The sequence below is a fragment of the Thunnus maccoyii genome, chromosome 19 (genome assembly GCF_910596095.1).
Source record: "Thunnus maccoyii chromosome 19, fThuMac1.1, whole genome shotgun sequence".
Taxonomy (NCBI): domain Eukaryota; kingdom Metazoa; phylum Chordata; class Actinopteri; order Scombriformes; family Scombridae; genus Thunnus; species Thunnus maccoyii.
The window spans coordinates 22,618,891-22,646,348 of NC_056551.1; the positions used below are offsets into that span (position 1 = coordinate 22,618,891).

The 27,458-nt window shown below is 37.6% G+C and overlaps 1 protein-coding gene across 1 annotated transcript; it reads right to left on the reverse strand.

The window, feature by feature from the left end:
* Window positions 1-18,807: 18,807 nt before the first annotated feature.
* On the reverse strand, window positions 18,808-26,917 carry LOC121885678 (aquaporin-3-like). Its single transcript, XM_042395363.1, has 6 exons — window positions 26,810-26,917; window positions 25,175-25,301; window positions 22,918-23,055; window positions 21,885-22,003; window positions 19,651-19,868; window positions 18,808-18,988 (listed from the first exon to the last, which is right to left on the reverse strand). The coding sequence occupies exons 1-6, from the start codon at window positions 26,915-26,917 to the stop codon at window positions 18,808-18,810; spliced, it is 891 nt and encodes a 296-aa protein (XP_042251297.1).
* Between the last annotated feature and the right edge of the window lie 541 nt (window positions 26,918-27,458).

Consider the following 27,458-nt stretch of genomic DNA (forward strand, 5'->3'; position numbering starts at 1 on the left):
AGATGTTCTAGCAACAATTACCCCACCCTCTCCTGAATATAGCCTGAGGCCACCACCTCCTCGCAAAGTTTTCTTTTTTAAGAAGGCGTGAAAATACAGCAGTGGCTGTTATGCTATAGCTGGCTGTTATGATTTCACAGTTTTACATAACTCTCAAAAGAGAATAAGATTGAATTGAAAGATTGAAGCTGAATAAAATTAATTGTTTATTTGAATAGATTCTTTTAAAAACACCTATTAGTGTGAGAGAAAGACAACAGGATCACTATGATGATCTAAGAATGAGGTGGTAATCAACAAATGAGCATGCAATGTTTAATCTTATTGACATGATTTTATTTAGATTATAATTAGGTCAAAAGTAATACATGTATTATACGAGTAATGTTTCTGTACAGAAAAACAGTGAAAAGGTCAACAGTGTACATTCTCCTTAAAGGGGACATACTATGCAAATTTCCAGGTCTATATTTTTTATTCTGGTGCTCTACTGGAATATCTTTGCATGATCTACAGTTCAAAAAATTCCTTTTTACCTTAAATTATACTGGCTCTTTATGCAGCCCCTCAGTTCAACTTCTGTCTGAAACCGGCTGCTTTAGCTTCTGCCCCACTCCGTTCTGATTGGTTAGCTCCTGGAAGACTTGGCTTGGGAAGTAAACAAACAGTAGTAGTAGGATTTCACTTCTTTTTCTTGTTCTTTAATTGAAATGGAAACATATGTACATGTTCAAGCCCATATATGATCCAAAATATGAGAATGGACAATGTGAACAACCTACGGAATAACCTTAGCAACATAGGCTATGAAATAACAATCTGATGTCATCACAAGGAGGCACAAGTTCACCTCAACTTTTGGACCTTTGACCATGTTTAACATAGACATCTGACATCATAACAGTATATAAATAACAGAAAATCACAAAAAGGATAATATGTCCATTTAAATCAAGCTCTGCTAACAATGAATTCTTATTCACTAAATTGTTATTTTTATCGATTCGACAAAACTTCATTGACAACTAAATGTAATTACAGTATATAACACATATAAAACTTAAAGTAGTAGATACAGTATATGAAGCTTGAATGTGGTGTTGGAGTGTCAGTGTGATTATCTGTATTGTTCACGATGAGTTTGAGATTATTTTCTTCAGTTTCATCACTTCCTCAGTGGTGAGGTGCAACAGAGAGCTGGAATTCACCATTAGCACAGCTGAGGACCCTGTCTCTGACTTCTCCTTCCCTACCTGGTTTGTGCCTTCATTATAGGATTTAGTGACTCTGAGGTCTTGCAGAACTGTGAGAGGACTAGAGTCAGTTTTTGCTTGGGTGGTGGGAGCCTGGCTCTCTTTGTCATAGGCATTCCAGCAATTTGGGGGTTTGGAGCCATATGATTTATGAATATCCTGCTGATCAAATGGATAAACATCCTGGCTGGCTGCATTTTTCAGAATGTTGCTAAAAGGCAAAGGCTTGTAGCTGGTGAAACGATGTTGGCTTGTATTGTGGTGATTGCCGCTTGTCTGGGTGGTTAATGTGGGGCTTGGTACATTCCTCGACCTCAGCCTTAGATCCTCAATGGCTGAGCTCAGCTCACGGTTTGGGGTATTCATGTGAAATGTCAGGTTGCTGGGGAAGATGTCTGTGTTAGAACAATGCCTTTGTCCAGAGTGTTCCTCCTGGAAGGGAGGATGTAGCTGCTTAGCCACGTGCATCATGGCCGTGGGCCCACACAGCCTGAGCCAGTTATGAAACACAGACAGGGGAATCTCAATTTCCATCTTGCCTCCGTTCTCTCGAGGAGGACTGGGCAGTGTATGGCTGACATTGAGCCTCCTCACTTCTGGACTCCCCTCTGGTTCTTCCATTGGCTGGATTGTAAAGTCTGTTTTTGGTGAGCTGGGTTTTGGTGCCATTGCAGAGGTGCCCTCGTCTGTCCTCAGTGTCGGAGCAGAGTCATAGATGGGGCTGCTTGAGGCCGATTTGGATTCGAGATCGATAACATATCCCTCCACAGCTTTCACAGGATATGGTGTGACTTCTAAATCTGCCTCACCGTCTTGTGTCTCACACGCTTCATTTCTCACCACCTGCGGGTGACGGGCAGTGTATAGAGGGGAGGGTTTATTCAAAAACTTTGGGTTCTTGCTGGATGAAGGTGGGGTGAATGATGATGTGGGGTTGCTGTTAGTCGCCCGGCTTGGTGCTTTAACGCTGAGATTTAGAGGCTCAGACAGTCCAGATGAGGTCTTGTATTGCTCCGCCAGGTAACGTAAGTGCTCCAGAGGCTCCTTAATCCTTTCTGTTGGGTTCGGATGACATGGATGGAAGGGAAACCGGGGCTGCGGGGAAGGGGGGTTGTGCGATGTCAGAACTGAGGAGGAGATTGGGACGAAAGGGGGCAGAACTGTGTGGCTCGGGCGAAAGAAGTGAGGGTGGTGGAGCGGCAGAGGGAACACACTCCCATGTGGGTCTAACGGGAAGTTATGAGGGTTCTGTTGGACAGATAAGTGGTTCATTGAAGGAACAGTTTGATATCTCATTCACTTTTTTGACAAGAATTAGATGAAAAGATTGATGCCAGTCTCACATCTGTACAGTAAATAAGAGTATAAATAGTATAAATAACATAAAGACTGAAAACAGGGGGAAGCCGTTAACCTGGCTCTGTTCTGTAGATAGCAAAATCATATATTATAATAGTAATGTATCATATCATTCCAGGTAATGTGCATTTATCACCCAAGTAGCCATTCAGGATGAATAAAGTAATAATTGTAGTTGTAAGCAATATTGATTTAATCATTAAAAACATTTGAGCTTCCTTTCTATATATATATATCCTTGCTTATCTTGTTTGGGTGTAAATTTGTACCAACCTGGTGCAGCGGCATTGATAACAGTTTGCGTTTGGCTGGTCTCTGGCCGTCATCGTCTTCTTTGCCGTAGCTGGGATAGTGGTAATGCTTTGGTTGATGTTGAGGCAAAGCATTTAACAATATGCCTTTCATGTGGCATTCGTATGGCAGCAGCAGCCTGCGCAAATAACACATGGATCAGATAAAACTGTTAAGAAAATATAACACCCACTCCACATCCTGACAAACTCACACGCACGGTTTAACTCACTTCTCGTAGTGTCTGCGGGTGCAGGTGGCTGCGCTCGTGCTTCTAGGATTTCCTCCGAGTGTGTTGTAAACTTGCTTCCACAGCTGCTGAGCAGTCACCTGAAAGAGGGCAGAATATAATGGAGAATAGCCATTATCAATATATCACCTTCTACCTTATTACAGTGGCTTATATGACCTTATAATTAACAAGAATGTTATACATAGTGTTAGTATTATATATTAAATCAATATTTTCTTACTATTGATAATATTAAAATTACTTCTACTACTACTATCATTAATAATAATAATAATAATAATAATTATAATTATACTTAAAGTAAATTGGAAATATTTGATTACCTGGTGGTAGCCGCCCAAGTCTTTGACAGTCTTGAACATCACAAATAAATCAACTGAAAAAAAAGGGGGAGGAATATACATAATCAAATACACTTCATTATTAGAGCTATTATAATTTTCATTATTGAATATTTGATTCATCATTTGTTTTATAAAATATCAGAAAATAGTGAAAAATGCAACACACACAACCTGAATTTTCAATAAAATTTCAGGAACAAATACATGCATAATATAATGTGTATTTATAATCTATAACATATGATTTTTGAGGGGGAACATTAAAAAATTGCAAAGCATTACTCAGAAACTGTGCCTAAAAAAAAAGTGATAAAAACGAATAGTACTTTGTTTGAAGCCCAGATGCGGGATTCTCTCTATGGGTGTATCTCTCTTCTTCATGAAAAGGTAGAGATCTTTAAGGAATTCCTCCTCTTGGATCTCCTCCACCAGCTCTTTGGTTCTCTCCTCTTGGATCTCTGCGTGTGCCATCTGTAAGATGTACAGATGGCACAGAAAAGAAGAGTTTTCCAACAGATCATCATGAAACAAAGGTTTTATATTTACAATACTTCTATGTTGGTCTATTTTAAAATCATCATAACACAGTACTGTTTCGACACCTCTAAACTGTGCCGCTGCTATTTGACCAAACACACCTCTAGACCCGAGTTTCCCGGATGACAATGCCTCGCTGTTTCGAGGTCACATCATCTTGACTGATGATTGTCAAACACATCCAGGGTTTTGGCCATATATCAAAGTTTAATCACATGTTTGTACTTGCCTCAGTGGCGTCATACCTGTCTGTTGAGACAATGTGCCATTGATATGAGTCTCAGAAATGGCATCAGTGCACTCTTTCATTACCTAGACCCCATTGTTTAGTATACATTATTGTAAATCTAACATGTAAGTATATGAATGCTCACGCTTGGAATATCTATGTTATTAAAAATCTGTTTTTGCTAATTATCCCAAGTTTTGAGTTTTACTACTGTCATGTTTCTTTCACTTAGTTATCATTTACTATTGTTCATTTACTCTTATCATGTTACTGTCATCATATTCATGCTCCTTAATTGCATAAATATGATTACATGAATGTAATAATGTTTTCCAAGAGTAACAAGAGTTAGACGTTACCCAGAACTGACCGGTGACAGAATCACATTTACTCCCAACAAAAAAAATGAATGGAAAATATTTTTCATTCTATTAAATTCAATGTCACAATTAAATAAAATCATATTCTATCTGATGTATTGTTCCTCACCTGTGTTTCCATTGAGAGAATAAGGATGAATCATATTATCTCATGGCCCTGATGGTAAAGGAACAAGCTGTCGCAGTGTACGTGTTTCCTCCAATGTGGTAAAAAAAAGAAGACTAGAGATCATTGCAGACAGTTATTAAAGTCGTGTCACGTCAGTCACACACCTGTCCCTAGTGTCTGTGTGACAATGTGGGCAACTAACTGAGGGGGTGTTTACTTTAAACGTCTTCCTGCTGAGATTCCTATCGTCAGACCAGTTCAACCTGCTCTTGAACATGTGTGTGTAAACGGTGCATCCGCACAAATTGGCAGTATAATGAGGAAATCAGTGGGAATTTTAAGTCCATCATATCTGAGTTCAAGTTAGATTCTTCTCTGATTTATTTGGAGTATTGTTAAACAAGTCACATTTGCTTGTTTTCAGGTTTACAATCACAAGAAGATAATTAAGAAACCCATAAAGGTCACCAGCTATGCATCATTAGGATGATTAGTTGATGAAAAACAGAATTTTACACCGAAAACACTGCTGCAGAGTATAATCTTATTATTAGTGTGGGTGTTTAATTTAGTTTAGTAAAATCGAATGCATGACAGTGTTAACATGCATGTCAAAAATACAATTTTATCACCCTGGCACATGATCATATTGAGCATGATAATTATCGGCTTGGAAGCAGGAAATGTAAGATTTTGATTGCTGTCTAATTGGACTGGTTTATTGGGACACAGTGCACAAGGATGATGAGGATGGGTCTCCTTTTGGGTTCATTGATTTAAGAGGTTGAATGCAGAACAGTTTTTCAGTGGTCACATCGTTTTATTTCCAGTTCACAGTAGGGTTTTTGTATCCCTCCACATATATATCACAAAGCTATGACGGGATAATAATTTAAATAGGAAAAAAAAAAGCTTCATCCTAGTAGTAATGAACTGAAATGTCATTTGTTTTTGTTGGTTGTCTATAATTAGTCATTGTATTGTATGTTGAGCCTAACCTCCTGTCAGTCTCAACCATATTTTTCAGTGGAGAGGAGGGACTGAGTTATTGGAATATAGCCCTATAGCCTACAGCCTACAGCCCATATACAGATTTCATTTCATTTTTTACCCCAACTGGTACAAAAAGTACCCCAAATTATCACAAGTTGCCCAAAACTACTTTTTACAAAATTGTTTATTTAACTTTTTAATAAGAAAGGTGACCATTTGGGTGGGAAACCACCTAATCTGGTGACACTGTTCTAGTGTGTTAGAATTAGGGTGGTGGCTAGACCATAAACAGGAACTATAATTACTGTTGAGTGATGATTGTGCTTCCTCTTCTTAGAATTAATTCTTGGACACAGTAGAGTGATTTCATAGGACTACACCATTTTATGTAATTGGAGCATGCAAGCCCATGTGTGTTGTTCATAGTTCAGGTCGGGGCAGTTCTCAGGGTGTGGCAGCTCCCTTATCAACACAGGACATGATGAATCATGAACATCGGAACATACCGTAAATGTGTGTTCATCATATTAAACTTTCAAGTGTATAGGTGTCCTGACATATCGCAGGAAAGATAGTTGTGTTAATCCTCATTTGATTTCAGCTAATAACAAACAATATACATGAGCAAACAGGACAGTAATACAGTAACTTCTCTATATTTGGACCGATATTTGGTAGAAGTCAGGGTGAATACTATATGATCCATGTAGCTCAAAGCCATTGATTTTAGCGTTTGCTTGGAAGAAACAATTCCATGTGTTACAGCTGTTAAGGTAAAGAGGTAAGCCAGTTAACGAGGGGAAAGATTAAGGATTCAAATGTAGAAAAAAAGTCTATCAATAGACAGAAAGATGTAATAGAAATGTGTTGACAATGATTCAAAAATAGACCTGGGCAAGCTTAAAGGGAATGTACTTCCTTTACAGGAATGTACACTCAGTGGAAAATACTGTTTGTTTATATAGTGACTACACCTGTAAACTTGACTAAAAACAATCAAACTCTGCACTGATGAACAAACGTCATGCATCTTTAATATACAGTATACAGGGAGGGGCCCTGTACAGTAAAAGTCACATACAGTGAATACTGTGAATACATTATTGGCGAGAGGCAGCTTTAATATATACAGTATACAGGTCCCCAGCAATGTGCAAAGCTTCATTCAGAACTGGTATGAGCAAAACTCCTCACTGGATCAAAGCGTCACTAAAGATGCAACTTTTTGTCAGCATTTCCTGAATTATCGGAAGTGTTTGTTGGTAGACATATAATGCTTGAAATTGACTTTAGCCTTGTTTATTCATGTATTTACAACAAATTCCATACCCTGAACAATAAATAGTTAATCCCACAACTAGCCCCAGCAAGAAAATATGCCTGTTTAACCCCCCTCTCAGCTCTTCGTTCTGGTTCACAGCACATACAATGATAAGTAATATAAAACTACTCTCAGCACACATTCTCATTAAATCCAACACCATTTCAGCATATCTAACACAAAATTAGAGAGAGCCAAATGTGTGATTGGCAAAGTATGAGTGAACGGCAGGTGATAATTTGGATGCCACGTATCTTTCTCAGCAGTTGGCAGACCCACCCAGAGCTAGAGTGTGATGAATATAGCCCTGTTTCGGCTGGATATTACATACTGTAAAGCGTTTTTGCTCACATATTAGCCATATGAGCTTGAAAAAGGCCCATTGCTGTGTGTTTATTTTGGAGTTTTTCTCCCCACTTGTGGTCAGAAATCATTAAATGCAGCTTTAATATGAATTGATTAATAGCAGATTGAATAAAGCAATAATGAGTGAATGAATTTGCTTTAATCTGATTGATATAAGTAATAAGCTTTAAAGATTAGAACGATTCACAGTTTATGTGTATCACATTTTCATATAGTCGGAACAGCTCTGACTAGGTCACATGGTATTGTGATGGTTTTATATTGTTATTTATCTAATTCTGCTATGCAACACATATCTGTTTCTGATTGTCCTTGAAGGATCTAAAGTAAAAAAAATAATCAAATTCATGGTTTGTGTCTCTCTGACTCGAAAATCGGAGGCCATCTCTCCATTACAACACAAACAACCAACCCACATGATAATTATTTGAGTCATGCCAGTGACAGCCAAGAAAACAGCTTAGTTTCAGTGCTAATAAAATGCAAAAGGGATGGGAGATTACTATGATATCATGTTTCAGCATCTCTACGTGAGACAAAGCACAAAGACATTCCCTAAAGACAGTTCATGACAGTTTTTTTTTGACAAGATTAACCAAACAGCTCTTTGAATCGTCTTCAATTCAAGGAAGTACGTTAAGTAAAAAAACATGTTTGTATGACGTGACCTGATGACGTGATGACGTGACGTGATTAGCTGACATGGTATATTACAAGAACTCCACACTGTGTGGGAACTGTTAAGATTTGTTCATTTGAGAGTCTACAAATGACCTATGGAAATTCATTTTGAATTTCTAACATATAGATTTGGACTTGTGCTTTCTTAATGTGGTCTCTCAGTGTTACAAAATGAGCCGACTAAATAACAACTGAAAGCTGTTTCTACAAATGCCTCGCACATTTTCTTCTCTGAACCATTAATCCCTTAATCCCTATACAGATCAGTGCTCCATTAGACAATGTGTATTAGTATTCATCATAAGGTATGAGAACCTTCAGGTTTACTGACTGAAGAATTTCTATTTAAATTTTACAGTTATTATCAGACAAAACATTTTTTACGGAAATAAAACTGAATTACAGATGATCACATTTCTTTTGGTTTTACTGGAAAAAAAACACAACATATAAACTAACAATAAAATAAAATAAACATAATTGCAAGATGTTTCAAAAAGAGAGAAAAAAGAAAATCTTACTTTCCTCCTGCTGTTTAACTTTAATGTAGTGAAACAAATATCCTTCCTATTCATACCGTTTTTATTTAACTCTACTAAATATAAAAACTCTACAGAAATAGTCACCACAAATTAATAAGAGCATAGAGACATTTTATCATACATACACAAATACTCTGACAGACATATAACGTGTTTATTGGTTCATTTATTTACTTCAGTGTCAAAAAATACGGTTTGTTTACTGTAAAGTGCCACCTGTCTCCATCAAAGCCAACAGGCAGATATTACTTTAATTTGTGGCTTAACCCGGATCAAATGTTGAGACATGTCTTTTCACAACAGGAAAAGTACCGGTGTAACTAATTACATTAACAGTAAATGCCCTTTCTGGAACTGGCACACCTAATATATCCTTTGATCCTAGTGATATTGAATACACACACTATTCCTGTTACAATGTCTCAATATGTAAATGATTTGGAAAATAGCCAAACTACAGGTCTTCTAAACTTACAGTGCTCATGTAGCTCTGGCTGCGAAGTTAAATAGGCAAAATTGGAAGAATAGCATTCATTTAGAGTAATAAATGATAAATTAATTAATTCTGTGATCAGAGGCAAAAGGTGTAAATCACAATGGATGCCATGCAGGAGAAAAAAATAGGTTTCATCTTTGGATTTCAGCTTTTGATGGAAATTAATGTTAAAAGAAACAAACAAAAACAAGAGTGGTGTAACCCTGTAAGAGTGTATGATTTAGTAGATCAAACACTGATCAGTGTAAATCAGATGGATGAAGTTCAGAGGTCTGCGCATTAATCACTTAAATTAACATTTGAGCAGACCTAGATGAATATTTTATTCAGATTTAGCTTGAATCATATCATTAAATGGCAGTATACTTTATCATGGATGAGGTTGAAGCTTAACTTCTTTCTTTGCACAGTGATCAAATGCAAAAACACAATGATTCGTATCAGATGTAGTATAATACAATACATACCACATCTAATCCAAAACAGAAAAAAAAGAAATAAAGTCAGAAAAAGCCAGAAAATGGACACTGGACATGAACAAGAACAGTGTTTCTCATTGGGATTCTCATATTGTTTCATGTGAATTTTCATGTATTTTACCTGACAATTTCTGTGAGGGGATTGTAGTTCTACAACTGGAAAGACAGACCAGGTAATGAGTAGGTTTGCTTATTAACCTTAAACCTTGCATGTAGTGTAGGTCATTGCTGTCACTCAAATAAAGTTTCTATACCACAAGAGCTCAATTGTGATCTCCTCTGAAAAGGGTATAAAGATTCACCTATTCATGTTTGTACAGCAGACATTTTAAAACATGCCTGTGTCAGTTCAGTCAGTGTGTTGGACAAACATAGGAAGATAAGAGGCTCCTGACAATATGTCTACAGTTAATGAGCTGGTTATTTTCTTCATTGTGTCATGATACAAATACATAAGTGTCCAGCCCACGTGGACTTATAAGACACCAAAAATAACAACATAACTTCTTACATATAATATTAGAAACAATAACTTTGTCTTCTGTTCAAGCTCGAAAAAATAAAGGCTTCCCTCCTAAAATACAACTCAATTTTTTATAATTATCCAATCAGAAGAGTTATCAGCAATGAAGGACATTTTTACTAAAAATGTAACCCTTATAATGAGAAATACAATATAAAATGGACTTCAATCAAACCTAAATCACTGTTTCTATTGCCAGTTTTAATGTATCTGAATGTAACATGCACACAGAGAGCTTCAGCTTTTGGTTGAATGCAGCTTTATGTACACTGTTGTTGTTTTATGAAGCTATATGTCATGTCTTTTCTTATACATAACTGCACTGAGCATCATGAATAATACCTGTACTTGCACTCATTTTATTATAAAGCAATGCTTTATAATAAAACTAAAAGCAGCAACATGTGGTGACAAAACCAGGAGATCAGTTCAGTGCATTGATCCAAATATGTTGATATGTCTAAAAAAAAATACCCTGTGCACAGCAATGTCTCTCTCCTGGGCGCCAGCTGATGCAGGGCAAATTATAGAAAATCAAAGAAGTATTTCAGCGCACACCAGTAGGATAGGCACTACTTCATTAGGGGATTACATTAAAAAAATAAAAAGGAGCAAACCACGCATTTCGCACGTTGCTTCATCAGATTCGCTCTGTGCTTGATTGCTATCAGGTGTGTCTTTAAATAGTCAGGTGCTGAGAACAGAGGATTCAACAAGTTCACACACAGCGTCTCATTTTCTAATATAAATGCACCAAAAAGTAAACAACAGGCAACAGTGACTATGATTACACCTTAGAAAATCAGATATAAATATACATTTCCATAAGACTCATATCCACGAGATAATGAGACGCAATTAATGTCAGAGTACAAAATACACAATAAGGCTATCCCATCTATAATATTACGGAGGATGAGTACATCCATGCATACCTTTACATAAAATATCTTAGAGTACAAAATACACAAATTTTCTCATAATGAGATACATATCAAAATTAATAGAGAAAAGTAGAAGATAATATATATATATTAGAGAAAGAAGGTTACTGTACAAAATACATCATACATTTCATAATAAACATGTACTCATAATACATCACAGAAATAGGACGTGAATACAATTACAGACTAGATATACCTGTTTTAAGGGGGGGGGGGGGGGTTGTTCCAGGAGGGGTTTTAGTGGCTCAACTTTACCCTCTTACGTGGTCATATGTAGGCACAGAGAAAGAATGTAGGTTAGACACACAAGCACAAGCAAGTTACAATAATGGACTCAAGTGTAATGCCTCGGTCAACCCATGTGGCTCCAAGGAGTTCAGAGTATCTATCCAATATGCTTCCCTTTTCAATTGCTGATTTATGATATTACCACCTCTAAGGTTAGGAGTGACTCTCTCAATACCTTTGAATATAAGAGAGGCAGCAGAATCATGGTTTCTTTCCTTGAGATGCTGTGTGTGAACCTGTTGGATCCCCTGTTGATCGGCGCTTGACTATTTAAAGACACACCTGATAGCAATCAAGCACAGTGCAAATCTGATGAAGAAACGTGGGAAACGCGTAGTTTGCTCCTTTCAGTTTTTTTTTTAGTGTAATCCCCTAATAGAATAGTGTCTATCCTGGTATCCTGGTGTGCGCTGATATACTTTTTAGATTTTATGTTGATATGTCTCTTTAAAATGTTATCTTATTCATTTTCTTTCACTTTCACACACTGTCTTTCAATGTTTCTCTCTAACTCTCAGTACTGAAGCAACAACTGCCTTAATGCTCCTGGAAGTGGAACACTTTTTGTTGCCATTGTTGAACCTGTCAAACAAAGAAAGCCATGCTCAGTGCTGAGTGAAGGAAAGCAAATTCATTGTGTACCTAAAGACAGATTCTAAATTATACTGACATTTGTCAATGACACAGATAATTACTGGTGGAAAAAAGGTGTTTGAGGAAAGAAAAAAAGAAAACAATGTATTGGTCTCAAAAAACATTTTGAACTAGAACAAATTGTGCAGCTTGAGGACTATTACGGCCTTTGTCACAGTATTTATTCAGTCAAAATTATTTTTTATTTATTCAGTTTTTGAAGGGATTTATGCACTTTGTTCCTGTTAAATAAATAAAAGGTTCTATATGAATTGGATTATTTGAAGTTGCGTGTTTTCTTTATATTATCTGCATACATCATTAGATGTAAGATTTCAAATTGGTCACCATTATATTTATAATCAAGTTATCAAGTAATCAAGTCTTTTATTCCAAACAAACTTTGAGGACGCTTGCATAAACCAAACTGGCTTAAACTGTTTCTCATTTCAAGTGGTGCAAGTGGATGGTAAGCATAGTGTCTTTCATCATTGGATTGTTGATATTCTGATGCCTATCATATTCTAGGTAACCAAAATAGAAAATACTAGATAGGTCCAGGGGCGTGGTCTTTCTGCTTCATCTACCATGTAGCTACTGAAACTCCATCATAAGGTGAGGCGAAACAAACATCCCTGTTTCGTCTTTCACACACATACAATATGTCACTGTTCTTCAGCAGATGTGGGTCTTCACTCATCATTCATCATTCATCGTGATTGTCTTTCTGAAGACTGGTTTTGGGATTTGTGACATGAAGAGAAGCATAAATGAGATAACACCTGGACAGCTTGATTGATGTTTACTTTGATGACTTAAAATCCAGTGTTTTTAATATTTAGAGTTCCTTTTCCTATCCATGGCTATCGCACTACTAGCTTAAATTTGATATTGCACTCTTGCTTTATCCAGTTGATTGTTTCACTGCATGGACATATAAAGAGAACTGGATACAGCGTCAGAGGTGGGACCCTGTTCATTCCTATGAAAGTTGTTCAGGGGCGCATGAAGCCAAAAAAGCCACTGCCTTAAAATATACTGTGCACGCTCTATAGGCGCATTGGGCACACTAGGGACTTCCACTGGCTGAGACAGCTAATTTCCAGTTTAGCCCTCCGGCTAACTTGAATGGGGTAAAACGATTAAATTGTGCGGCTCTTCTAGCCTTTTGAAATGTGATTGGACTGAATGGATCAAATTCTGGTCATTTTGTGGGGGTTATGACGCTCAAAAACATTTATTTGCTGATTTACAGACATCTCTTTCACAATGTAAGTCTGTGTAAGTTTTTTTGGCCCAATAGCATCATGTGACATTTTAATTACACCGTTTGGCCACTATGTCAAACTGGCAGAGTGAGAGCAGTCACTACAGCCTGGGCAGCAATACAAGAAAGTATACGTTTCTATGGCATAATATTTTTTTATGAAACAGCCATCCAAAAGTTAGATTCTCGTCTTAACTCAGTTTTGAGTTAACTCAATTTTGACCAAATTGAATTTTTGTATCCTTATACAACATGCCAAGAACTAAGCTCAAGCTAACGGAGTGAAAAGGCTTAAGTGCAGGTTTAATTTATTTTTTTAAGAAAAGGATTCATAACTTAAATGAGCTGGCCATTATTACAGCAAACCCCTATATTAAATTTATTTTACAAAAACATTTCAAAACAAGTTTCAACTTACTAGTTTCCAAAGCTCTCAACCACATTGTGGCCTTTCTCAGCAAGAGTTGCTCACTTGCCATGAAAAAGGCCTTGTAATGTTGTTGAAACAAGACATTTTGTTTGTTTGTTTTTTCAGATCCAGCTGCTGTTTCCAAGCTATGAAACGAAGTGTCATTCTAAGCTGTATTTTATTTGTTCTTTCATGAGTGCAAGGAAGTAAGCTGAGCTATCTGATTATCAGACATAGCTGTGTCAGGTGTGGCCCCACTCTGTCTTCTTCATAAACCATCCTAATCAGTTTTTCATTGTGTTTGAATCTTTTTGCTATCTAATGAAGACAACATTTGTCACAATACATAGCTGCGATTTTGAAATGCAGGCATGCAGGTGTGGGTGCAGTACAGACAAGACCACAGAGCATAGCCATGTTCAAACATATCAAGAACTTTATCAGATAAAGAACTAGTGTACCATAGAATGTACATGAATAGCACAATGGTTTTTGTTATGTTATGTTGAAATTGGTATTCATCAGAGGGATTTATGAAAATCAGATGTACATAAAATACGGGGCAACATGCAGCAGTGCTGTGCAGAGGTAGCAGAAGAAACAAACACGTAATCTGTGATCAAACTTAACTACGTCAGAGTTAGACAGATTCCATCAGTATTAGAATCTCAAACATTTTTCAAGGAAAACCATTGAAAAATAACCAAACAATGAATAAAATGGATCTCATACATTAGTCCTGCACAGTGTCTGGCTGTGGCTCATGTGCAGTTTAGACATTTTTAGAGGCGAGAGACCACCCAACCATGTGTGACTTACACTTACTGCCACTCCGAGCTAAAAAGAGTGTAACAAATTAAATAAAACTCTAACAGAGTGTGACACAGAGGCAACTGAGGAAACTGCACAGCAGGTATCAATCTGGGTATTCACCAACACCACAAGGAACACACAGCTTCCTATTGCATTTTATATGTTCTGCGTGGTAGTGTTTCATTATAGGACACTGGATTGAAAATCATACCATGCAACATGATAAACCTGTTGCATTGTGAGACAGTGGAGAAGGGTTAGTGTAGGTCACTTGAAAAAAGAGGACATGAAGACAATGTTCTTTTCTTTTCCTTTCTTTAAATCAGTTAGCAAGTCAGTTGCTGGAATAACCTGTTGCTCAGGATTGTAATATGATTTGGTCAGCAGAGATAAATAGTGAACAGTGAAGGATAACAATTTATTTGTAAGGCATAATAACGCCGTCATTATTACTGTCATTATTATTCATGTCAATCATGAAAATTGATGTGAATATGGATAAAAATTTATGGTAGAATCCATGAAAACCATGAAAAAAAGCAAAAATCTGCTTGTTTTTTTCTTTTTTGAGCACTGATTTTCTCAAGAGAGATACGCAGTAAATCTTATGTTTTGTGGCACTTCAAGTCTTTTAATCTACCAGAGGTTTTCAGTTTTTGTTACTGTATCTGTGTGTGACTTCTTGACAATACTCATAAATAGTTAAAAGTATGGGAGGTTCATCTGTTCACCACACAGTGGAGCTGTGGCTCAAGCTTTCACATTGCTTTGCCTGCAGTGAAAACACCAGTGTGACTTGACTCAAAGATTAGGCTGAATATGCCATATGATATTCAGTATATTTAATGTTAAATGAAAACCAGCTACGCATTTGTGCACATGTTTTATTATTTAATACATCACCCTGTATATGTTCCCAGTGATCTGAGGTAGGCAAAAAGCAAATGTGTCGACTACTATATGGACAAGGTTCTTATTACTCCTGCAGCTCGTGTTACTGATTTCCTGTTTTTTTGCTCAGACAACATTTTTCATTTCTGCCATGTGTTTCTGCTCCAGTATCCATAGAAGACTGACTCCAATGCATAGGAAATAAAGAGCATATCCGGCTTTACGTGGTATTTACTTATGCTATTTCAAATCATCAGACCTTGTCATATCTGTAATGGAAGTTTTGTCCCCAGAAAATATGGCTGAACCTTGCTTTTGTTCTGCTGTGACATCTTTAAAAACAAAAGAAAAATGCCTACTGCTGCCGCTTACTGTGTTTCTCTTCTGCAAGTCAACAGGAAGGTAAATTATAATTTCAGAGGCAAATGGTTAGATTGACACGAGATATATTTGGTGAACTGCTGCAAAGGTCATGCCAAAGAGGGACTCCAAATGTCAAACACCCGTCTCTGAAGTTTAAGCCTTTGTAAGATCTGATGGATTTATATTCTTTTCCAGACTCTAAAAATGTCATTACTGATATTTTGATGCGGAATACGCTTTTGCTCCTCCGATAATGATAACTGAACATTGATGGACATCTGCGGAACACATTGGTTTAGTGGTTTGAACTTCGGATGTTCACTTGTATGTGTTTGTGTGTGTGTTTGTGTGTGTGTGCGCGTGCTTTAATGTGCAATGTGTGGTCTTTGTTGTGTAATGGCACTGGGAGTGTTATTTTGAGCAAATACCCCTGACCTTTTTTACCCTTAGCGCCCTTTCAAACCAAGATCGAATTTCTAACAATGGTAACCACCTGAGGCACTATAAACCAAAAGGGGCATGTTAACAGTTTGAGGGCATTTATGATGTGGTAAATGTCACTATTTGCATGCTGGTGAATCTCTAAGGGAAGCCTCTGCTCATCAACCACACCAATAAAAGTACATTCTTTTAGTTTTTACTAGAAAACAGCAATCTAACTTCTGGTATTGCCCATATGGGCTTACCTATAGGAGTAAGGATACTGTTATCCCAAGGACACCAATATTAACAAACACAGAAAATAGATGCTGACCATGTTATCTCAATTTTAAACCGTCTGTTATAATGACATCATCCTAAGCAAGGGGCCGACTAAAGCAAATCTTAAATTATGCCATGTCATATCGGTGTTACCATATTCATGAGTTTCCAACTTGTAAATAGCGTTCACATAAACCTTGGTTGTAATTACGACTCGGAAACTGGGATTTTTCTGAAAGGTCCGATATATCCAACTTGGCACCTAATAATACAGAAGTACCTGTAAACCAAGCAAACATGGACGCCTCACATCAGCCAAAGACCATTATTCAATGTAATTAAACCCAAATTTAATGGATATAATGTAATTTTGTCAGTGCACAGTATTTTAAACCCTCACATGACCAAGTAAGTCCTAATACAACCTTCCTGAGTTGTGAAAAGATGTGAACGCTTGCAAGTCCTTCAAATGGGAATGTTTCCAGTCCTTCACATCCACCCGACACATCCACCCGATGGAAGAGGGAGCCTTTGTGCACCCAGAGGATGCTGGGAAACACAAGTGGAGTACACAAGTGTGTGTGTTTGGTTGCTATGGTTTAGAGGTGTGTGCTTCCCCTCTAAACCAAAGCAACGTTTAAGGAAATGCTTTTGTATGACCTAAGCTGGGATCATTTTGCTCATCCAAGGTTTCTGCTATTAACTTAGATTAATGTATTTGTGTATTTGTATTGTGTATCATGAATGACTATTGTTTCAAAGTTAACAGGGACATTTGGGTCGTCAAAAGCTATTCCCAGATAATTGTGCTGGTGGATGCACACTGTGAATTTTAAGCTTGTTCACTGCACATATTCAGTTTTATTCATGACAAGTGTTGGACAATAAACATTACTTTGTAAAACATTACAGTAATGTGATTACTTTTATCTGTCACAAGGAGTTTACTGGTAGTTTAATGGAGGGTTGATATCACGTTGGTCGCTTTGTGTTCAGTGGCCAGACTGGTCCGGTACATTCTGGCTTGGTGTGAGGACGCAATTAGCTGCCATCAAAAGAGGAGAAATGTGACTCCTGATAACCACAATGTTGTCTTGTTTACATGTTGTGTCATCTTAGCTGTCTAGCTAACGTTAGCCACTGGTAAGGCCACATTCAGGAATCACCTGGTTTAGTTCAGAGTTGCAGGTGCAGCTTCACTGAGAGGAAGAGACTTCAATGCAAACATTGAGTCTATGTGACACTATTGATGTCTTGTGTTTTTCTACATATGTCAAACAGATGATGTAACATGTATGTGTGGAGGCTGTGAAGTTATTTTAAGGGCACCTTTGATTGAGCTGGGCTGACTGACGAAAGTCATGTATGTAAATTACTTTTGCTTTTGAGTAGCGTAATTGGTAAAGTAATGTAATTCATTTTGTGTAAATTATTACATTTTTACTGCATGACATATTACAGAATACATATAGACCTATAGTTGAATAGCCGACAGTAATGCATCCTACAGTAAATGAGCATGTACCACATATTATCTGGTGAAACATATCCAGCAACGGCCACATATGATTATCACCTGAGCTTGCTGTACTTCCTTGCTGAAGTCAGAGTAATAGACCAGATCACACTATTGTTTGTTTTGTTTAAGTCGTTTTTTTAACAGATGTTGCTTTGATTAGGCAAATACTAGGCAACACTTGCAATAAGATATTAAGCAACTGGAACACACATGAAGACAAATTGTAACAGTTCCAAAAATCTGATTTTGCAATGCCATATATTTATGATAATGGTATTCATTTATAAAATGTGTCTCTGAATAGCTGAGTGTAAGAAGAAAGTTTCCCTCTAGCTCAGGAACCACACAGAAGTGATATTCTACACAATTCTTATAAATGAAGGAAACTGTAGTAGAAAAGAGTGAGAGTGAATACTTTTTGATTTGACGGTGATTTGAAGGTTTCTTGCATCTTAGAGTGAAATAAACAAGGCACCTTTCAAATACCTCTTCAACTTAAACTGTCTTTTGTTTAGCTTTTTCCTGTGAGCTGATTTTGTCAGACACGCAGCATGAAGGAAATGGTTTTGTGCTTGAAGCAGAAATGAAAAAGCGTACTGGAGTTAAATAAAAATGAATTCAAAAACACATGACATACTTTACAGATAAACTGTTCCTATCTTTCACGAGTTGACACAAGAAGGGATGATCATTGATTGATGAAATGTTGTTAGTGAAGGTTATATATGAGAAAACCAAAATGGTTTTCCTCATCAATAAACAACAAAGAAGATGATAGGCAATACTGCAACAGTAATGTAAAAAGAAATTCAGAGGAGTTCATGCCTCTTCGTTGGTTGTAATATTAGAAAGGTTGAACCTTTCGTCCTCCCCCTTCTTCTGCTTCACTTGTACTTCTCCCTCTAAATGGTATCCAACCATGAACTGGTACACCATCAAACCCACCACTGCACCCAAGAATGGGGCACAGATAGGCACAAAGAACCAGTAGGTCTTTGCTCTGTAAGAGAAAAAAAGGAAAACCTAATGCATGGTGTTGTATTCAATTTACCTAATGAAATAGGCTAAAATAAAAATAAAATATATCATGTCATATTTAACTTTTAACTCATCACATTTGGGTTTTTTTTATAACAAAGACATTCTTTTCTTGCTGTTAGGATACTGAAGGCATAGTATAATCTTAACTTCACAAATATGTAACTAACTAGCATTACCTTAGTATTTACCAATGGTAGTTGGTGATTATTTACCTGGATGGGGCTACATGTTGTTTACACACTAGAAATGCTGCCGTCTAGCTTGGTGCACTAAGCTTTGACTCCAGCTATAGAGGACTGTTACATTTACTCAAACACATTTACGTATTCTGTCTCTTTTCTCATCAAGCAGAAAATATGGTTCATTAGGGAGATATGTAGCATGACGAGAAATGTGTTTGGGTGCAGGTTTGCTTGATTGACAGGTGCCTCTGCCTGCCTAATTTGGATTTAATAGCTCCAGTAACTGACAGAAGGGTGGCAGGTGATGAACTTAAATCCAGTTGTCATTAAATACCCTGAGCCACGTATGAGTGATGTCACTCTATGTCCATGGTTTCCTACAGATACTAGTTCAATCTGACATACTGTATAAGGTAGTCCAAAATAGTGCTATACTCACGTGAAAACCTCGCCACCCCAGCCCGCAAGAGCCGTGAAGATGCGTGGTCCCAGGTCCCTGGCTGGGTTGACAGCATAGCCAGAGTTGAAGCCCATTGAAAGGCCGATGACCAACACCACAAAACCTACTGTGAAGGCCTCAAGACCTCGAGGGACTGGGTTGTTATGTGGATCAGCGATGGCCAGGATGCACACGATCAATGCAGCTGTTCCAATAATCTGAGATACAGTACAGGCACAACAATCTATTAATATTTTTATTTACGTACATCACATTGATATGATCTTCAGTTAGGGAGAGAAAATAGTACTGCTATTGCATTTACAATCAATACAGTCCTTTAAAACAGCTTTATGTTGTTTCTCCCTGGAGATGTTAAAAACATTCATCATACAAACCTCAATTTTGTACATGAATATGTCTTATGATTCCTGTGAGGAATGTAAGGAAATATAATATTCATACTGTAGTGGATTTGTTCTGACAAAGTTGACAGACTGTCAAACTTCTTAAAGAAAAATAAATTTAATATCTGGATATCATGTCAAGTTTTTCATCAGAAAGCTTAAGAACATCATAGAGCATCCGCTGTCCACTGATGTATTCTGACATCAATGGATGGCGGAAGCACCACCAGGAGAGCTCAGCTGAAGATATGGTGTTTTCTTCAATTCACATGGTTGCACCGGTCACTACCGGTGAGGACCTCAGATCAGTTTCACAGTATATGCACACAGTGGGTATTATAGATTACTCCACATGTGGCGACATGTCAAGATCCATGCAGCAGCAGGACTGGCTAATTTCCACATTAGCCAGCCAGACAAGCACCACTGGCCTAGATGATGTAATAAACCTGCCAAGAGCTGAAAAGTTGTGCCAGTTTTTGTGAGATTGTGTTTCTGACAGCGACACAGAGGAAGTGCTGTGTGAGACAACAGGAGTCTTGAAAATTTCTTCAAACACAAACTGCAAGAAACAATCAGAACCAACAGAAGCAAAGAAGCTGTTTACTAATTGAGTGTTAATGGAAGCATGCAGTGCATATTACCAGAGAAGGTGATGATTGTTAAGAATTGCTAACATATCTGTTAATGGTCTCAGCTGTGTGGTAGAGCACAATCTGACTTGAGATACCTTGTTGAAAAATTAGTTGCACTTTAGTGAGACATCTCTAGCCCTTCATTGAAGTATATTTGGCTCCAAAAAAACATCTCAGGGTGCACTTTGGATTTCAGAACCAGACCTTTTCAGATGGCTTCCCTCCAGACAGAAAATCACTGTCAGCTTGTGGCCTATTCATGGTGTTTTCATTGAAAACTATTAAGTTTTATGAGGCTTTTTGAACAGAGTGGTGTAAATGAATACTCCCCAAAAAGTCTTTAAGTACTTTAAGTATTTTTTAAAAATCTTGCTCAACCAACTGGTATAGATGTGTATTACTGATAAAGGCAGCATTGTTATCAAATATGTTTTCTGATTATAAAGTGCTATAAATATGATAATTCACATGTTGTTGAAATATTTACATAAATATGATTTTTTTAGATGTTTTCAATTAAAATACAGTGTCCACTTTGGTAAATCCTGGGTCATAATTATAATATTGGTAATAACGATTGAACAAAACAAGGTACAGGAGGAGTTGTGAACATTGCCTGCTTCAACTCTGTTCACTGGGGGCAACTTCTGCCCAAAGGAGGTGTCCAGATTGTTCATTGAGCTTGTTCTTCTCCCAACTAACTAACTAATGTGGGACTACTTTCTTGTTTACTTCTGTAGCTTGTTGGGGTTGTTGGTTGTGGTCCAATCCCAGCTGGACTGCAAGGTTTCCATTCTTCTGAGGAATAAGAACTTGGGGCTCTGGCAGCGGAGCCATGCAAGTTAAGCCCTGCTATGTTGACATTTTGTCGTCAGCGTATGTGACTCAGACATGTTTTTCAATCGTCTGTCTCTTGGAAGAGGAACTCTTATTTTAATCAATGCTATAGTCTATTCAGCTGCAGTGAACATGTGTTACTGTGACCCCAAGTATCTATTTAAGTCTCCGTTATGATTATTTTCTTTTATAGTTGAATGTGTGAAATTGAGGCTGTTGCCTACAGACAATGGACAGTGATGGAAAATTACTGTCACGTACGTGCTACTTGTGCAGTTTTCTGAGTCTGGCCTGTAAGAGAACATCCACCATTTTATCTGACTAGAGGTGAAATACCAAATCAAGTCAATCTCACCTGATCAAAGAATCCGTTAACCAAGCTGAGATGTTTGGACGGATATGTGGCAAAAATCCCAGCTGTGGCATTCTTCCCCACCACGACCAGCTCCCCCTGGCCAAAATCCCATAAGGCATCTGGTGGAGGCATATGCAATTCACTTAAAAATATGTTGTTGTTGTTTGAATGTAACTTTATAAAAATATGTGTATTTTAATAGAACAAGAAAGCTTATGAGAGCAATTTTAAGTTTAGTTAGTTCAATTAGAGCCTTGAATTTGCATCTTTTTCTGGATTGTGCAGGGATAAAATATGATTTACAGCCTACTGTACATTCAAATCAAATAGTATCATTTAAGTAACCTGCACACTTTCAGGTACAATTTGTGAAATTATTCAAAGCCTGGAAGCCTGGAATTATTATTCATGCCTGGCATTTCTGTTTCTTTTATACTTTCTGCTTGGTTACATACTGTAGCTGCTATAATACAGCAGCAGTCAGCAGTGAGTGGGGGCTGTGGATACACAAAGATATACGTACGAAGATATCACTGCATTCAAGCATGCAGAATAACAGCACAAGCCTACAAAGACGGCAAAACAATGTGCACACACTATGGCACATACTGTAGGCTGTCATACAAATAAACACACAAACATGATATGAACACATAAAAGAAATCTATGAATGCATGTATGAATATCTCAGTGCCCTATAGAGACTCAAAGACTGGCTCCAGTTTCAATTAGAAACCTGCTAAGCATCAGCCTGTTGGCAACGTGACTGTGAGCCTATTAACATTTAGCTAAAACCACTGCTATACCAAAGTACAGCCTCACAAATCTGCTAGAATGGCTGTAGACTCTTTTTTAATTGTCACAACCAAGCTTCAGTTTGGTGTGAAGGTAACGGAAGGGAATCAAAGGTTCATAATTGTCTCGTTCTCCTGGGGTCCATCCAGCTTTTGTCCTCTCTCTCAACCTGTATAAACTATTACATTTTCCCCTGAGTAGACAACAACAATCTTGATTTATCTAGCAAGTTACGTACCAAAATACATGCCAAATATAATCACTGCACCCAAGAAGGCTCCAAGAGTCTGGAAGAGAAAGAACAATGGGAACTTCCTCCAAGGCTCTCTTCCAAGTAAACATAATGCGAAGGTCACCGCTGGGTTCAGATGGCCACCTAAAGATGTGCAAAAAAAAAATAAAAAAAACCTTGGTATATTTTTATACATGCTATATCTGCGATCTGATTCTGTGTGATGCTCCTTGCAAAAACAAATACATGGAAGCTGCTTTATCTCTACTGCATACAGTACAGCCCTACCTCCCTTTTTTCTCAGTGAGACAGAGGAGAGTTCTAGGCCTACAGTATATTCAGTAATCGTGGTCTCTGTAAAGTCCTGTTAGGATGGATGGTCTTTTGTGACACAAAATTAAATTGGAGGGATGAAAAGATTCAGAAAAGTATTCTCTTTTTTTTCAACCTTGAAGGGAAAAGAACTGCTCTGATGGCACACTCATGTGGGTGCCTCGCTTGTATTCACACCTTAATCGTGTCAGGATTGGAGCTATCTAATTATAAGAACCTATTTTCTCAGCTGCAATGTGAATTAGAGGGGGACAGCCTCATTATAAAGGCATTGAAGGAGTGAGCATGAGTGAACTGCAGAACCCTTTGTAGTGTTGTTGCTTTTGACAGAGGATACTTGGATTGAGAATTGACTCTCTCGCTTTCCTTTCAATTATAAAACCACACAGTTTTCGAGTTAAGGGGTAAGTGCCCCCTCCTTCTTTTAAACTTTACATTCCTCTGTCCACTGCCTCCTGCTCTGCTACCCCTGCTGCCTCTAGCTGTCATTCATCTAGCAAACATATCAGTGTGGTAAATACTGCACCTCAGATAACTGCCAATTTACCTTTTGTTGATATTTTAGTGTCTGTCAAGCCATCAATAATAATGACACACTGTTATGCTGATGGAAGTTGAAATAAAGCTAAGTCATGGGGAAACAGTCTTTGAATGAGAGGTACTTCATGACAGTGATGCAAATGACTGTAAGCTCACCTATGTGTGATTTTCTCAACAAGTTCTCCAAATTAAACATATGTTTGGATCTGCCCCTTTGAATGGCATATAAAGGCACTTTTTGGATATGAGAGTTTCTGACATAATATGTCTCAGCTTTCCAAAACTGATAAAAAATAAATCAGTTTTATGATGTGACAACACTGTGGTCATTGTTTGGTTAGGTTTAGGCACAAAAAACAAATAAGCTAGGGTTAGGGGAACAGCCTGGTTTGGGTTAAAATTACTAACTCATTAAGGGACTTTCATCATATTGGTTACAATGATAATGATGTTAAAAATGTTGACTGTTGGTAAGAAATCGGAAACGAACTGCAATCTGTCTGTAGACAAAGTCCCTACAATGACTTCGCTCAACTTCCTCCTCTTCTCCCAATGGATACGAGTCATAATTACTGCAGCTGCTAGAAGGCTTTGTCGTTTGAACGTAATGTTGTTGTGGGGAATTTGCTGAAGGAACTGTAGGAAACAGCTGATTCAGTTGTTTTTCTTTAGTCTCAATGTTCTTGATGATAATAAAGTTCCCCTCTCCTTTTCTAAAGTAATCTTCATGTTTTGTTGACATTGGCTTTACTGTTAAGAGGTCCCATTCACAAACCTCACTGATATTTATGTGAAACTATTAATAATTGCAAATTCAACCATATTTTCCTTTAAATACTGTATGTTTTCTTTTCCTTTCACCTTTATTAAAACCCAATATGTAGTGTTGAAGTGGTAGCCCCTCGCTTTGCCACAAACTGAGCTTGCACATTAAATGAAGGTGACAAAATACCAAAATGACCACAAAACAGTCATTACACCAAATAGCAATTTTATGTATAAATATTTCATGTTTTATATGATACACTATATAGGCTATACATGAATATAGCCTTTATACTGTATGCCAAATTGGATTTTCGAATGCTCAATATCTGTAATTGGTGCTGACTATACTTTTTACGTAGAATTACCCACTCATACACCCATGTATTTAACTTTTTAAAGTTTTACAAGTGGGGTCTCTGAGACCCCAAACAGAAGTAATGTGACATTTTCTGTAGCAGACTTTTGAAACATGTCATCAGTTTCAAAATCATATTCATAAGCAATTCTCATAAAGTTAGGAAAGGTGTTTAAACATTTGTGTATGTTTTATTTGCTGTTAAAGAGGGTCTCTAGGACCTCAAACAGAACATTAGCATATCCTTTAAATGCAGTTTATCCTCACCTGAGACCTGTCCACTCACAAGGACGCCCAATGTTGCAGCAAATCCAAAAGCCAAGTTAACAGTGAGGAAGGTGCCATGGGAGCCTCCACTGAGCACCAACTGTGCCACAGCACCACAACCAAACATCTGGATAAAAGAGGGAAAACACTGTTGTTGTTTCCTTCCTTTTATGATTTCATGATGTTTTTGTTGACAGACAGTAGTAGAAAAACTTCAAAGAGAATAATATGAGAATAATAAAGCCCCACAGTGTCCTGACCTTGAGTCAGGTGTCTAACTGGGCTTTGCTTTTCGTCTTATCCAGGGTGTGTCTCTCTGACCTCCGAGGTCATGTGTATGTTATGGGTGGGCTTTGTGTGAGACTACTGATGCAGACAACAATCTGACTCCACCTGCAGAGCCTTCCTCCACAGAGGGCCAACTCTGTCCACCGAGGGGACCTGATTGCCAGCAGAGTAAAAGATCTCATGGAATTAACAGCTCAGTCGCAGCTGGGGAACAGAATAACAAATGGCCTGGTGTTTCACTGTTGGTGTCCTCCCCTGATATTTTTGTTATCTGTGGGGTTACCAGGAGAAACAGAAGGATTCCAGGTTGTTTTGCACAAAGTAAAAAATATTTCGTTTTAATTTAAAGGTATGCTGTGGCTTCCTAGTTTGTTGAAATAGGTTTTACAAGCTGCATGAAGTCCATCATTAGTAAAGAATATGGATATAAAGTAACAGAGTTCTGTCTGTGTAATTTGAAAGAGATGAACACAGGAAATAATTGATGGAGGAGCCTTAGGTGCTGCAACGTTAAAGTTCTTAAGAATATAGTTGAAATTATTCAGTGTTTCTTTGACTCAGACATCTAAGAGAGCAACTATTTAATGAGAAGAGAGGAGCAGTTAAACTTTCTTTATCTTTTGTGGCAAACATCAAATCAATGTTAGAGAAAAGACACAGAGAACCTTTACAAAATAGAAAACATGTCATCAAATAACTTAAGTATTACCAGACATGCTAACATCCTCACCTTTTTTCTCTACACAAACATGTTGGACAAGACGGATACAGAATCCCTTGGGGCATTTTCAAAAGATATATTTTTCTCTTTCCTCATTTTAAGCTGCAAAGCTGGTGGAAGGCTTTAGGATATGTTCTTAGTTAGTGAGAAAATTCCCTTTTGCAACTTGTTCACCATTTGTTGAGATGGGCTTATTCAAGACTAACAGACTGTACAATAATTATATTGCACACCATCACCATCTTGCATCTTTTATTGTTGGTTGGATTCATTTGGATCACACATATGTCTCGTTATGTGATGCACTTAATCAATAATATATACTCATCCCTACCATATGTGTTTCTTCTTTAGATTATGACAGGATCGCCTGCATATTCAGCTGTAGTGCTTTAATTTGATTTGATTCCATTAATATTTTACAAGGTAAGTTAACAGTTCCTTCCCTCTATTTTCCTAAGTAGCTCAACAGCACAGCTTACATTCCTATTTCATTAAACTTTGCAATGAGATAATGAAAAGTTCATAGTAAATATTCAGTAATTTATTTTATTTTCCCCTTTTACTTGAACAAAAAGATCTACACAGCACCCTGCAGGAATGAGGCAAAAATACTCTTTACTCACCACCAGAATAAGGGTTCCCAGGCATTCTGCCAGGGCCTGGCGGAGGAGCACATGTCGGATCTGAAAGGTCCCTGCCAGTTTCTTCAAAATGTCTTTTTGTTTTCCCATGATGCAGTTTTTACACGATGATCTTGAGGTATAGGCTCTGTGGTCTAACAACAAATGTGTGTCTGTGACTGTACATCAGCTTTTAGGGGTCTCCTAGGGATCCCTCCCCAAGCAAGAAAAAAAAAAAACAGCTCCTCAGGACTGCCTGCCACTCCTTAACACATCTTTTACTTACAATTTTTGTGGCTGCTGAACTCAAGAGGCTCATTGATGGATGTTTTTAATGGTTTCTTAAACTACTTTAAAATTATACCAAACTCAAATTAAAATGTAAGACTTTCTGTGCATAATTGTATACATTTATCAAGCAAAGGAGTCCATCCTGAGGGACATAAATTTACTCCTAAACAGATCCCTCTTCTCAAGCCCTTCACAAGTCAGACTCACAGCTGTGGAGAGTACTCCACATTAAGGGAGAATGTATAAATAAACAGGTAAACTCTGGGTTGCACATGGCACTCTCTGCAGTAAGTAGGAAACATCGGTCACCATGGATACTGACAGATGCCTCGCTCACCCAGCTGTTAGAGCCTTCGAAATC